Here is a 15344-nt window from a genome sequence, read left to right as displayed (position 1 = left end):
ACCGGAGCATTGTTGTGAAGAAGTACAACGCCTGCTGTGGGTTTTCCTAATCTTTTCTCCTTGCTTGACTCCCACAAAGTGATCATTATGTTGGTGTAACTCTCCCCAGTTATGGTTGTCTTGTGAGGCATGAACTCCAGAAGCAAAAGTCCTTCATCACCCCAGATGACTGTCTTGAAAGGTTTGGAAAAGTCCATAGTTTGCTATTGAGACAGACATGGGGGAACCAATGCTTGCCCCTGGGTATTGGTAGCATGGAATGTTTCTACTGTTTGGGTTTCTGCCGTGTACTTGTGATCCGGATTGGCTACTGTAGAAACAGGATACTGGGCTACATGAACCATTGGTCTGACCCAGTATGGCTAATATTACATTCTTATCTCTTTTGAAAGTTTTTATATTTTTCTGTTTATACTGAGTGCAGTAAGGTTTCTGCTTTAATGCTCAGCTAAGACTACAGAGTGGTCAGTTTTTTTTCTCTTTGCTGACATTATCTTTCTAAAAATAATTCCATTTTCAATTTTGATTCAATTACGTATTTTCCACTTGAAAATTTGCACAAAGAATTGTTGTGGATACTCCCACAAGCTGCCCATCACTGATCTTCATTATAGACTATTTAACACATTGCTATGCCACTTATAAAGCTAAGTGGATCACAACCCTACATACATAAATAAAACATAATAAAAATAGAATATACAAATCAGTCATAAAAAAAGTACAATCAAAGACTTCATACATAAAATACAAACTTTCAAACTATTCCCCCTTTTTACAAAGTCATGGTAGTGGCTACCATGTATCACACGCTCCAACACACATTAAATTCCTATGGGCGTTGAAACGATTATCGTGGCTTTGTAAAAGGAGCCCTATATTTATTTATTTATATCCCACATTTCACAAAGTGGGTCACAATAAGGTACAAACATAGTCACAATTACATACATGATAACTATCAAAAAACAAAACAATAATATCAAACATCATAAAAGTCACCCAATGCCCCTCCCTATGCACATACAGTTCAGGTCCCATATTTCATCCTGCCAAACAAAGCTCACCAAACACAGGACTACGGAATGATAGTGTACGACTACCTCTCTCTGAATACACAAAGCCACAATATAAAGAGTCATAGGTCTAATTAAATAGGACTATCTACATCTTTTTTTAATATACTCATCTTCTGCCCTGAATATGTATACCCTAGAGCAGGGGTCTGCAACCTTTAAGACATAAAGAGCCACTTGGACCCGTTTTCGAAAAGAAAAAAAAACTTGGAGCCGCAAAACCATTATAAAACAAATCTAACACTGCATATATTGTTTCTTATCTTAATGCTATATACAGGATCACTAAATTGAAAATAAAATCATTTTTCCTACCTTTGCTATTTGGTGATTTCATGAGTCTCTGGTTGCACTTTCTTCTTCTAACTGTGCATCCAATCTTTCTTCCTTTCTTTCAGCCTCCTGTATGTTTCCTCTCCTCCAGACCTCATTCTCTCCCCCAACTTTTTCTTTCTGTCTCCCTGTTCCCCCTTCTTTCTGTCTCCGTGCCGTCCCCCAAGCCACTCGGTTTGCTGCCACCGCAATCGGGGAACAGCCCCCAAGCCACCGCCGTCCCAAGCTTTCCCTGCAGAAGTGTTGCGCTGACCAGCATTCCGCTCCCTGACGTCAATTCTGACGTAGGAGAGGAAGTTCCGGGCCAACAAGGCATTTCTCCTCATTCCATCCAGCCTGAGCCCCATCTCTCCTTGATCCAGCATTTCCCTTCTGTGTCTGTCAGAATTACCATTCCACCTATTTTCCAGCATCACCCTTCTTTGTGTCCATCTCACCTATATCCCTATCTCACCACTTTTTCAGAATCTTCATTTGTCTCTGTCCTTATCTTTACGCCATGTTCACCATTTGCCCTTTCAATGTCTTTATCTCCCCCCACACACTTTTTCAGCATTACTTCTATGTCTCTATTTCACCTCCTCTTCATGTCCCCTCTGTATCTCTATCCTTATTCAGTAGGTCCTGCTTACCCTTTCTCTTCTTTGTGTTACTATCTCCATTTTCAGCTTTCCCCCCTTTTCCTTTGTTACTGCACCCTGTAGCTAGAATCTTTCCACCCTCCCTCCACTCCGGCCCAGCCCAGTATGAAAGATTTCCTTTTGTTTCCCTCCCCTCTCTCTTTCTCTCTCTCTTCTGCTCCCTCACCCACGAGTCCTGCATCTGGCCCTCTCCCTTCTACCTGCACCTGGCAACACCCCCCTGCTCCGCGGCTCTCTTCAGCAACTCGTCAGCAGCAGTGATCAAGACAAGCTGCCGACATCGAGGCCTTCCCTCTACGAGTCCCGCCTTTGTGGAAAAAGGAAGTTGAAACAAGCGGGACTCGCAGAGGGTAGGCCCCGACGTCAGAAGCTGCTGCTGAGTTGCCGAAGAGAGCCGCGGAGCAGGGGATGTGGCCGGAAGCAGGTAGAAGGGAGAGGGAGATAGGAAGGCTGTAGATCTCCGGAGCATGACACCGACCCCGGCCAGGATGATTTCTTTTTCAGGCACCTTACAAGTCCAGCGTCGCGGGGAAAATAGCCACGCTGAGCAGTGAGCTCAGCACTACACAGATGAAAGCCTTGCTTGCTGATTGGTCCGGCGGGGCGGGGCCGCCGGACCAATCAGCAAGCAAGGCTTTCATCTGTGTATGTGCTGAGCTCACTGCTCAGCATGGCTATTTCCCGCCGCGACGCCGGACTTAAGCTGCATGCCTGCGTGACACACTACCAGAGCCGCAGCAAAGGTGGAAAAGAGCCGCATGCGGCTCTGGAGCCGCAGGTTGCCGACCCCCGCCCTAGAGGAAAGGAGAGACAGGGGAGATATGATTCAGATGTTCAAATACTTGAAGGGTATTAACGTAGAACAAAATCTTTTCCAGAGAAAGGAAAATGGTAAAACCAGAGGACATAATTTGAGGTTGAGGGGTGGTAGATTCAGGGGCAATGTTAGGAAATTCTACTTTACGGGGAGAGTGGTGGATGCCTGGAATGCGCTCCCGAGAGAGGTGGTGGAGAGTAAAACTGTGACTGAGTTCAAAGAAGAGTGGGATGAACACAGAAGATTTAGAATCAGAAAATAATATTAAATATTGAACTAGGCCAGTTACTGGGCAGACTTGCACGGTCTGTGTCTGTGTATGGCCGTTTGGAGGTGGATGGGCAGGGGAGGGCTTCAATGGCTGGGAGGGTGTAGATGAGCTGGAGTAAGTCTTAACAGAGATTTCGGCAGTTGGAACCCAAGCACAGTACCGGGTAAAGCTTTGGATTCTTGCCCAGAAATAGCTAAGAAGAAAAAAAAAAAAAAATTAAATTGAATCAGGTTGGGCAGACTGGATGGACCATTCGGGTCTTTATCTGCCGTTAGTGTTACTATGATTTAGTCCTTAGCTCAGCTGGAAAATGCTAATCATTGAAAAATGAGTCTTGTATACTACTAGGTTGGAAAGGCATTGCAAACCTTCACACTTAAGGTGTAATGCTTTATGTAGTAGCAAAAGGATTTTATACTTTACTTGGAATAATATGGGCAGGAGCAACCAATGCAGCTCTCCTTAAATAGGAGAAATACTCATCTTCTGCCCTTCTTCTGTAAACTGCTTTGCAGTCACATTCTGAATTAACTGAAGTGGCTTCAAGATAGAGCCAGAGAGGCTTAAGGAACAGTACCATAATCCAAGGAAGTCAAAACTAGTCACTACAGGAATGATTGAAAATTATCAGATGAAAGCAACAGTTTTAAATGACCAGACATCTGAAGCTTGAAAAATGATGAATGCATTATTTGTTTAGGCTTTGAAGGACAAGATACTGCCTCAAGAAAAGGGGAAAGGGAGAGGGATTGATCCTTTTATGAACTGCATTAGGGAGTGGGACTTGTATACTGCCTTTTTGTAGTTTTATAACCACACTCAAAGGAGTTTACATGCAGGTAGTTCAAGAATTTTCCCTATCTGTCCTGGTGGACTCACAATCTGGGGCAGTACCTGGGGCAGTGGAGGATTAAGCGACTTGCACAGGGTCACAAGGAGCAGCATGGGGTTTGAACCCACAACCTCAGGGTGCTGAAGCTGTAGCTCTAACCACTTAGCACTTCCGCCTTTGACTTTCATTGTAAAGTTCTTCATTTGGTCACACCTTGGCACAACCAGAAAGACCCGTTTCAAGATTTCGAGTTTACGCCCAGCAGCGTCTACTACAAACTTTCAAGACTCCAAGTAAACAAAGCCATGGGACCAGAAAACATATACCCCAGGGTCCTCAGAGAGTTGAGCAAAGTCCTGGCAGAACCGTTAGCCGTACTCTTCAATCTTTCCCTACGTATCGGAAGAGTTCCCTTGGACTGGAAAACAGCCAACATTATTCCACTTCACAAAAAAGGCTGCAGGACAGAGACGGCAAATTACAGACCAGTGAGTCTCACATCCATAGTGAGCAAGTTATGGAAACACTGATCAGGATTGTGTCAAGTTTCTGCTTGGACGAAGAAAACCTACGTGATCCCCACCAACACGGATTTACCAAGGGCAGGTCCTGCCAATCTAATCTGATTGGCTTCTTTGACTGGGTAACTAGACAACTGGATGCCGGGGAGTCTCTGGACGTGATATATTTGGACTTCAGCAAAGCTTTTGATAGCGTCCCACACCGCAGGTTATTGAACAAGCTGAAATTGCTGGGATTAGGGGACACACTAACTGCATGGGTTAGGGACTGGCTACACGGTAGACTTCAAAAGGTAGTGGTTAACGGTACCCCCTCCAAAACGTCAGACGTGACCAGTGGAATACCACAGGGCTCAGTCTTGGGCCCGATTCTATTCAACTTATTCATAGGTGATATGACCCAAGGTCTTAGAGGAAAAGTATCTTTGTTTGCCGACGTCACCAAACTATGCAACATAGTAGGCAAAAGCTTTTTGCCTGACAGTATGACGCAGGACCTACTACTACTGGAACAGTGGTCATCGACTTGGCAGCTATGCTTTAATGCTAAAAAGTGTAAAGTAATGCACCTGGGTAAGAGAAATCCATGCAGAACTTACACACTAAATGGTGAGACCTTGGCTAGGACCACGGCGGAACGTGATTTAGGGGTGATCATTAGTGATGACATGAAGGCTGCCAATCAAGTGGAGAAGGCTTCCTCCAAGGCAAGGCAAATGATGGGGTGTATCCGTAGGGGTTTTGTCAGCAGGAGACCTGAAGTGATAATGCCACTGTACAGATCCATGGTGAGACCTCATTTGGAGTATTGTGTTCAATTCTGGAGACCACACTACCGGTAATATGTGCTGTGAATTGAGTCGGTTCAGCGAATGGCCACCAGGATGGTCTCGGGACTCAGGGATATCACGTGTGAAGAAAGGCTAAATAAATTGCAGCTGTACTCACTAGAGGAACGAAGAGAGAGGGGGGGACATGATTGAGACGTTCAAATATGTTACGGGCCGTATCGAGGTGGAAGATGATATCTTCTGTCCTATAGGTCCTTCGACCACCAGAGGGCATCCGCTGAAAATCAGGGGAGGGAAATTTTGTGGTGATTCCAGAAAATACTTCTTCACAGAAAGGGTGGTCGATCATTGAGGCCAGCAGCGTGTCAGATTTTAAGAGAAAATGGGATATTCACGTGTGATCTCTAATAGAGTACAGACAGGGGGGTGGGCCATTAGAGTGGGCAGACTTGATGGGCTTTAGCCCTTTTCTGCCGTCATATTCTATGTTTCTATTTGGTTACACTTTAGCATTTTGGTCAGCTTACTATTTACTCACTTTTACTTGTCACATAGCACCTGTCCACACTTATATGTGTATAATGATGACAGAACATAATGCGTATATGTGTATAATGATGACAGAACATAAATAGATATATTATTTTGCATCAGTCACTTTATAAATTCACCTTATCCACCGCACATATACACATTATATTCTGTCATCATTATACACATATTATTATTATTTTGCATTAGTCACTTTATAAATTCACCATATCCACCACACTTGCAAATATAGGAGTGCGTACATTGAATATTGCAAGATTACACTTCATTAATGTTATTTATAGAACCCCTGAGGAAGACACCTCTCAATGGTTTAGGTCCTAGATATATTTTACGTGGATTATCAAATTGTACATTTTTAAATAAAGCCTGCATCTTGAACATCACTATATCCACAGAGTTTTCGTTTTGTTGGATTTTGCATTTCCTGTGGAATTAAGGGTCAATCTTTTGCTTGTTTTGCTCTAACCACTAAACCACACTATGGAGGAGAATCTGAAGAATGCTTTGTAGATGGTGCGAAAGTCTTCATCCCCCATCTCACTAATTCAGCTTGAAGTTTACCCTGAGGCCCTAGAAATAGGGAGGAGTAGACTTATGGTTTGTGTAGTGGCCTAAGAATCAGGGTTCAATTCCCACTACAGCTCCTTGTGACTCTGGCTATCACTTAACCCCCCATTGCTTCAGGTACAAAATAAATACATATATGGAATATGTAAATCGCCTTGATTTTAAGTGCAGAAAGGAGGTATATCAAATCCCATGTTCTTTCTTTTAAAGAAAGAAAGAAAAAAAAAAAATAACCAGGAAACTGCACCGATTTCCATTGGTTATCAAGGTCCTGAGCTGCTTTGACAAAAATATTAAGGATTAGAATGAGGATTTATTTCACTTTACAGCCTGTTTCAAAGGGCTCAAAACATGGGTTAAAGTAGTAGAAGAACACTGTTTCTCAGATCAAGAGGAGGCTAAATACCCTCCCTGTAAACATAATGTTCAACAACTGATGGACTTTAATACTGCAGATTACTAATAATAATCCTAGCATGACTGAAAGCAACAGTTGAAATACAGTATATTACTTTATCTTGTATTGTACCCCAATTGAAACTATAACATTATTCTGTATAAGGATAATAGTGAAAACAAAATTATACATTACTTTAAGTACAAGAGAGATTTTTGAACTGCAACCTACCTGTAAATATTACAGTATTGAGGCTAGATTTTCCCCAGAGTTCCATAAAATGTACTACATCCCCAAATCGAAGAGAAGGATGTCCTGTGAACACGACACAGGGTTGTTTGAAATCATTACTGAAATCTCCATGGATACTGGGATAGTGCTTCAATTTGTTGGTCTGAATGAGCTGAAATAAAATGGAGAAAATATTTCACACATTACACATAATATACTAGACAAAACGTCCACCCCTTACATGGATCTACTAGCCTGCCAACTTTCATGCACCACACTAAAAGGATCCATAATTTGCATACTCTGCTACATAACACCAGCAAGACCTGAATTTGAAGATTTTATATACTGAAACTCACTAATGGCAACTTACAGCCTAATCCTAGGAGACCTAAACCTCCATCTCGAAGACCAATCCTTCAAACAAGTAGAAAACCTACTGTCATTCCTCGAAGCCCTAACATACAAGATTTTAGACCCATAAACCACACATGAGAAAGGTCACCAACTGGATATTGCAGCCTTCATGACCCAACAGCCCTTACTGCCAGAGATTCAAACATCAAATGGAAAGTGGTCTCGATCCCTCTGGTCAGACCACTACACATACTCCTTCAATTTCAACTGGGCCAAAGATAAAACCAAACCAAAACCCCAAAGATCAACCTACAACTCACGTAAATACATCGACCCCTCCAAATTCTGGACTAAAACAGATGCAACAATCCAAGAATGCAACCCCAAAGACTTCATCTCACAATGGTGCAGGCTAAGCACAGCTACCCTAGACGAGCTAGCCCCAATACAAACAAAAATAAGAATTAGCAGAAGATCAGACAAATGGTTCAATAACAAACTACTCCTACTCAAAAGACAACTAGAAAGAAAATGGAGAAAGAATAACCAAGAAACCACAAAAATAGCATGGAGAAAACTAAACCAACAATACAAGCTAAAAGTAAAAGAAAAAAGAAAGACACACTACACCAACCTAATAGGCAAAGAAACCCAAGACACAAAAAAATTATTCCAAATACTAAAAGAACACACTGACACCAAACCCTATCTGGCCAATAACGACACCCCTCCCCCTCAGCCACCCTTTTAGCCGAATACTTTAAAAACAAAATCACAACTGCTAGTACTACCCTCACCGGAACCCCAACCCACCTAGAAGAGATCACAATGCCCCCCACAAAAAAAGAATCAGCTGCCGCAGAGAGAACTTGGTCCTACTTCCCCACTGTACAATGGTCCGACCTTAACAAACTCTACAAAAAATACAGCCACACAGCCTGTGACCTCAATCATTGTCCTCCATACCTATTAAAATCCTCCAGTACCAAATTCCGCACTCTCCTCTTACAATGGATACAAACCATGCTCACAGATGGCCTTTTCCCGCAAGACCTCAGTGAAATTGTCGTCACCCCAATCCTAAAAGACCCTAAAGGAGCAGCGGATCAACCATCCAACTACAGACCCATAGCCTCAATACCACTCTATGTCAAACTAATGGAAGGCCTGGTAGTCAAACTCCTCACCAACTACCTAGAAAATCACAACATACTCCACCCTACACAATCTGGTTTCAGAACCAACTACAGCACAGAGTCACAGCTAGACAACACCTCAGCACAGGTAGAAAAATGCTGATTATACAACTGGATCTCACCACAGCATTTGACCTGGTGGACCACAACATCCTACTACAAATAATAGATACAATAGGAATCACAGACAAGGTACACACATGGTTTCAAGGATTCCTACAATCCAGAACTTACAGAGTAAAGCTGAACAAAGAAAATTCAGAACCATGGTCCAACCCCTGCGGCGTACCCCAAGGATCTCCACTATCCCCCAACTCTCTTCAATCTCTACATTGCATCCCTCGGCACCTGCCTAGACAATTTAGGCTTAACCTCCTAAAGCTATGCAGACATTTTTCTTCCTTTTGACCAACCAATGTCCTCCCTGACAGACACACTACACAGGACACTTGAAGCAGTAGCAACATGGATGAAAAATCACAAACTGAAACTGAACCCAGACAAGATAAATTCAACCTCCTCGAAAATAATAAAACCCCAACCATAACAAATCTAGTAATAAACTCAATCAATACCCCATACAACTCACTCTAAAACTTCTAGGAATGATGATAGACAGATGCTGTACTATGCAACCACAAATCAACTAAACAATACAAAAATCATTCGTGGTCATGAGAAACTTGAAGCAAATTCGAAAATTCTTCAAAAGAACACAATTCCAGTTCTTGGTCCAGTCCCTAATCCTAGGTCTTCTAGACTACTGCAACATACTCTATCTCCCCTGCTCCGCAACCATGATAAAACAACTACAAACAGTTCAAAACACAGCGCTAAGACTTATCTATTCACTGAGGAAACACGATCACATCACAGCGGCATACCTCAACTCACACTGGCTCCCAATACAAGCAAGAGTACAATTCAAATTCTACTGCCTACTATTTAAAACCATAAACGGAGACAGCCCAGCCTACCTAAACAACCGCCTAATCCAAACTACCTCAACCAGACATAGGAGAACCCACAAACCATTCACGCATCCCCCTATCAGAGATGTCAAATGAAAAAAAACTGTACGATGACCTACTAGCCACACAAGCAGCAAAACTGGACTACCAACTCTCCAATTTACTGATAACGACCCCAAACTACAAATCGTTCAGAAAAGAAATAAAAACCATGCTATTCAAGAAATCCTTGAAGATAAACTAACACCGCAAGACTCGTCCCAATTCTCTGAAGCAACCGCTCTTCTCTTCAATTCCTCTGGAAATGGCCAGATAACTTCTTTTGTAATCCGCCTTGAACAGCAAGGTATTGGCGGAATAGAAATCACTAATGTAATGTAATATAAAACATCAAAATACCTAACATACCTTCATATTGAATAAAATTTTGGAAATCACTGCATTAAATTTAATTTAAAGTAATCTTATAATGACATTAGGACACCTCAGACTTTTCTAAATACCTCCCTGGAATTGTCTGTCTTTCAAAATTTTAGTGCCTACTTATATACTGTACCATCCAGTGTGCCCTCTAATACCAAGGTGTATGTTTATACAAGCTCTTAAGACTGGTCTGAAAAGAGGGAATTCTATTGTGATATCTTTTATACCTACAGCCCTTGAATGGTGGAAAAACAAAGAAAGTTTTGGTAATACGCGAATAATGTATAGAGGAATTAAAAAACTAATCTGTCATGTAAGAAGGTTGACCCATCAGTACTTTACAATAAAGACATCCCAATTTAAAAAGAATCAATGCTTCCACCGGCAACCTGTGCAGTTCACGATAACAACGTGTGATGTGATCATATTTCCTCAGTCCATAAATGAGCCTAACTGCAGTTACACTTAACCCAGCAGCACTCTCCTTTCTAACCTCGTTCAGTTTTGGATGGTCAAAAGAAACTGAAGTACGAGGGTCATTTCATAAATAATGCACACTATTTTTTTTTTAAAAGTATTTCTTTACATTCCTTCAATATAGACTCCCTGCTTTGCAATGACCGAGTCCCAACATCCGGAAAGCTTCATTATTCCATCCAAGACACTGTTTTTGTTCAGTTGCCGAATGGCTCGGTGACTGCGGAAGAAAGCTCTTCCAGAGATGCAAAATGATGTCCACGCAAAGGTTGTTTCAACTTTGGAAAAAGGTCTAAGTCTGGTGGACTCATGTCTGGACTGTAGGGAGCATGAGGTAACACCTCCCAGCTGTATTTGCGTAGTTTTTCAATGATGACATTCTCTATGTGCGGGCGAACATTGTTGTGAAGAATGAGTGGCCCAGCCAAGAGCAACTGAGGTCAGGTTCTGTGCATTTTTGCCCACAAATCACAACAATACATTGCTGTGACATTTCTTCCACATAGAACTTTGTCTGTGATGATGATGCCTTCATGATCATAAGCAAAAAATCATCATTTGTTTGACTTTTGATTGAGCTTGTTGAAATTTTTTTGGTCATGGGGAAGATGGAGCTCTGTGATTTCAGCTCCTGCTCAAAGTCTCTGACCCACGTTTCATCAATAGCAACAATGCGATTCAAGAATGCCTGACCTTTAACGTTGAATCTTTGTTTCAGCACGGTTGCATTGTCCAGGCATCTCTGCTGCTGTTCAGCAGTCAAGATGTGGGGGACCCATCACACAGAAATTTTTCTCTTTTTTAAATCATTTGTCAGAATTCGCTATACTGATGTCGGCGGAATCCCTGTGGTTTCAGAAAGTTCCTTGTATGTCGCACGACAATATTGTTCAAGAGCATCAGCCACGAATTTCACACATCGTTCATCTGTTGTTGACTTCGGCCTTCCTGGTCTTGCATCATCATCTATGCTCACACGACCTCTCCGAAAAACTGTACTACAGTCCACTGTTAACTCACCACAAACTTCACCTAATGCACTGTGGAATTCTGTCAGGTGTTTGCCACGTAGAGCTTCATTCTTAATGTACGACCTCTGATCGTCAACAGACACAGTACCCGAGACAACCTGCAGCCTCCATTTCCCATACCTGTCACAGCCACACTATGTACACTAGAGCTCCTAAGCACACGTCCTGCTGCTTCAAGCACTGAAGTGAAAGTGAAACAAGGTTTACTGCAATTGTATCATCCATTTCTCAATGTTGCCAACCTGTGCATTATTTATGAAATGACTCTCGTATATATAAGATATCATAAAAATCTTTAAAAAAATTAAAAATAAATTAAAGGATTATAAGTAAAGAAATAAAGATTTAATAGGTATTCAACAGAGATTGGTAGGAGGTGGTGGACATAAATGATTATAATAATATACAAGACAGGAACTTGGAATGATATATATCATAAGAGCTTCCGAAGACTGATGTCTGTATCATTTATGATATGTCCACCACAAGTTTAATTACTCAGAGGGGAAATAAAAAACACAATAACTGAGACATATAAAACAGTAAATATCAGGAACTAATAAATAAACAGTTTATTTGTTATTATAACATTTAAATTAGTTTGGGCCGGTCTAGCAGGATGATCTGGAAAAGTGCATTTTTACAAAAAAGAGATGTCAAACCTGCTGATGTGACTGGAATGGGTCACAGATTCAAATAATGGTCCTGGACTAGTTTTCTGGGTTACTACAAAATCTGAATTCATGTGGTCAAGAGAAAGTTACGATAACTTGCATAGATTTCTTACCTCTGCATGGGGAAAGGGTGGTTCTGGAAGGTACACCTTGGTTTGTTTATTGTGGCATAGCCTGTTGGAGAAGAATAAAAAATGTCAGAAAACTGTAGGAAGGTTGGACATTCTTCAGCATTTGCTGCCCTCTACTGTTGAAGCTTTCCAATCTCAGCTTTGGAAACAGCAAGATAGAAAATAATATCATCCTCTTCTGATTATCTGCCCTTGAATCTCTTTCTTAGTAAAGTTTAGATATATACCCAAATGATCAGGGAGAAAGCAACAAATCATCCATTTGCCAGCAGTATTTACTGTAGGGTAAAACAATCTATAATTCTGTATTTTAGAATGCACTTACAAACAACTGACTGTCATTAACAATTGATATTGCTACCAATTTCTAAAGCGCTAACGGACATACACTGCGCTGTACAGACAAAAGAGTAAAAGATGCTGCATTTCACAAAGTTTACAATCTAGCCAGGATAAACCTTCATGACAAGCAAGAAATGCTAAGATAAATGGTCAAGATATACATGAGATGTGGTTAGAGGGAGATGAGAGTGTCTTCCTGTCAATGTATCACCTTCATGATATGGATGAGCTGAGAACTGTAATGTTTTAAAGAATGTGTGATCTAGTGGCTGCAGCATTAAACTAGAACATATATAAATCCCTGTCTTGCCACTGATGTCTTGTATGAAAGTAAGCAGAAATGTGCCCTATGCTTAAATTTACTCAAATGTAATTAATTAAGTGATAATAGCACTGTATTTTAAAAGCTGCCTTGCAGCACAGTATCAGAAATATGAAGCTAGATAATCTACTGTTCAGATGGTTCATGCACCATAAAACAAGTTAGAATTATGTTTGAATAATAAAATTCCAATTACTGCCAATATTAATCAATTAATATCTCAGAAGTAGCTTATTTTCTGGATCTCTAGTGCTGGAACCTGGATGCATCTGAATGGCTGAAGAAGGGCACTAAAGGCAAATGGGGAAAAAGAAAGGCAATATAGTTAACCTGATGGACTTTTGGCTGCACCACATATAGCAGAATTTAAGGGAGGAGAAAAAATTGTCTACAGCTCTGCCTTGGGTAAATCTGAGGAATGGCTCTCTAAATGACAGAGGCTGCAGTACCAAAACCCTTTTTTGCCGAGGCGATAGCTACCAGGAAAACCATCTTGATGGTCAGATCCATCAGTGACGCCTCTTGCAAGGGCTCATATGGGGCTCTACTGAGGGTTCCACTAGAAATAAATACTCAAGGATTAGGGCCCGAATATATCCCTTATTCACTCAAAAACAAGCCCCACATGGACAAACGATACACACACCCAGCAACACTACAAGGCCTTACTTACAACCCACAACATTCACACTCCCCAAAGAGAAAGGGAAAAAGGAAAAAGAAAAGAAGTGGAGAAAAAGGCCTCAGTTCAGCTTCATCTGGCCAAAAAAAACCCACTCCTACAAAAGCTGTTTATGTGTAAATGCTGAAAAATAGTCCAAGAAAACAAGGCAACTAAAGTAGCCTGCCAGGTGGTATCAAATAGCACACCTAATACAGATGAAAGTCAGTGGGTGAATGTAACAAAAGGCAGTATAGTCCAGCTCATAACATCCATAGCAAAAGCAAGAAAAAAGTAACTTAGCTGCTAATGGCCTCCAAATCCAGGCCAGGCAGTCCTTACACCCAACGGGGAACCCTCCGTTTCGCATCAAATCGCTGCGTCAGGGGTGTTCATATCATTGCTTCACATGCAGGTATTCCAGACCCACCATACTCCTCAAACATCCTCACCACTTCATCGATCAAAACTGGTGAAACGGAGGTGTCCTCCATGGGCCTAGAGACTACCCTGAGCCCCGACGCTGGAGTGCCTCCTCCTCCTCCTCAGATTGCCAGCTCCCCGCGGTTGGAGGAACCAACGGAAGGTGGTGAGAGACTCCTCCCGGAGGCTGCTGGGACCAAGGAGGGGAATATGGAGTTGGATCTAGTTGACCACGAAATAATGATACACTGCCTAGATGCAATAGGAATCATGGGAAAAACAAAGAACTGGATACAGGGCTTCCTAACAAAGAGATCATATTGAGTGGTTAGTGGTGGGACATATTCAAACTCCTGGAGAAACCCCTCAGGAGTGCCACAGGGTTCACCACTCTCACCCACACTGTTCAACATTTACTTATCAGCCCTAGGGCACTTACTGCAAAAACTAAACTTGATCTACTACATATATGCAGATGACATTTCCATTTTAATCCCAGTGAACAGCATTACAAATGAAACCTCAAAATACATTTCTCATATTATGACCGAAATAGAATATTAGACAATCAACTTCAAACTGAAACTTAACACAGAAAAACAAAAATCTTCCTTGCAAGCCCAACGGATAAAATTACCAACACAACACTACACATAAAAGACCACGATTACCCGATTACTAATACAATAAAAATACTGGGAGTCACATTGGACACACACCTGACAATGGTTGAACACACGAACATAGTGGTAAAAAAATGTTTCCTGATATTATGGAAATTAAAGACCATCAAAAAATATTTTGACCCATTATCGTTCAGATTACTAGTGCAATCACTAGTGCTTTCTACTCTGGACTATTGCAACATCGTCTATATGGGTATACCCAAAAAAACAGTGAGGAAACATAGACTTATTCAGAACACAGCGGTCCGCTTGATATTTGGATTAAAAAAGAGCGACCATGTCACCCCCTACTAATGCACTGGCTGTCAATCGAGGCACGAATAATTTTCAAGTTCTCCTGCATATGTTTCAAACTAGTTTGGGGACTAACTCCTATGTACTTGCAATCTCACTTCGTATTCTACAACCCTATAAGACAAACCAGAAATTGCTATCTTTTTGCATACCCAAGCATTACCAATTGTAAATACAAAACCTTTCTGGATAGAACCTTCGCGTACCAAGCAAACAAACAACAACATTGGCTAGACAACTACATTAATAAAGCTAGACTGACCTACAACGCTTTTAGAAAACTCATAAAAACTGCCTTATTCGATAGATATATCACCTAAACAG

The 15344-nt window shown here is 41.4% G+C and overlaps 1 protein-coding gene across 3 annotated transcripts in view; it reads right to left on the bottom strand.

The window, feature by feature from the left end:
- INTS9 (integrator complex subunit 9) overlaps window positions 1–15344 on the bottom strand; it is a 256971-nt gene that overhangs the window by 47860 nt on the left and 193767 nt on the right. For all 3 annotated transcript variants that reach the window (XM_033938099.1, XM_033938100.1, XM_033938101.1), the window contains 2 exons: window positions 12275–12335; window positions 7033–7204 (listed from right to left, as the gene is read on the bottom strand). In XM_033938099.1, coding sequence (XP_033793990.1) covers window positions 7033–7204; window positions 12275–12335 — 233 coding nt within the window. The remainder of the gene's footprint in view (window positions 1–7032; window positions 7205–12274; window positions 12336–15344) is intronic.

Source organism: Geotrypetes seraphini, chromosome 3, assembly GCF_902459505.1.
Source record: "Geotrypetes seraphini chromosome 3, aGeoSer1.1, whole genome shotgun sequence".
NCBI lineage: Eukaryota > Metazoa > Chordata > Amphibia > Gymnophiona > Dermophiidae > Geotrypetes > Geotrypetes seraphini.
The sequence above is the reverse complement of the archived record's forward strand: the minus strand, read 5'-3'. Positions and strand labels throughout refer to the sequence as shown.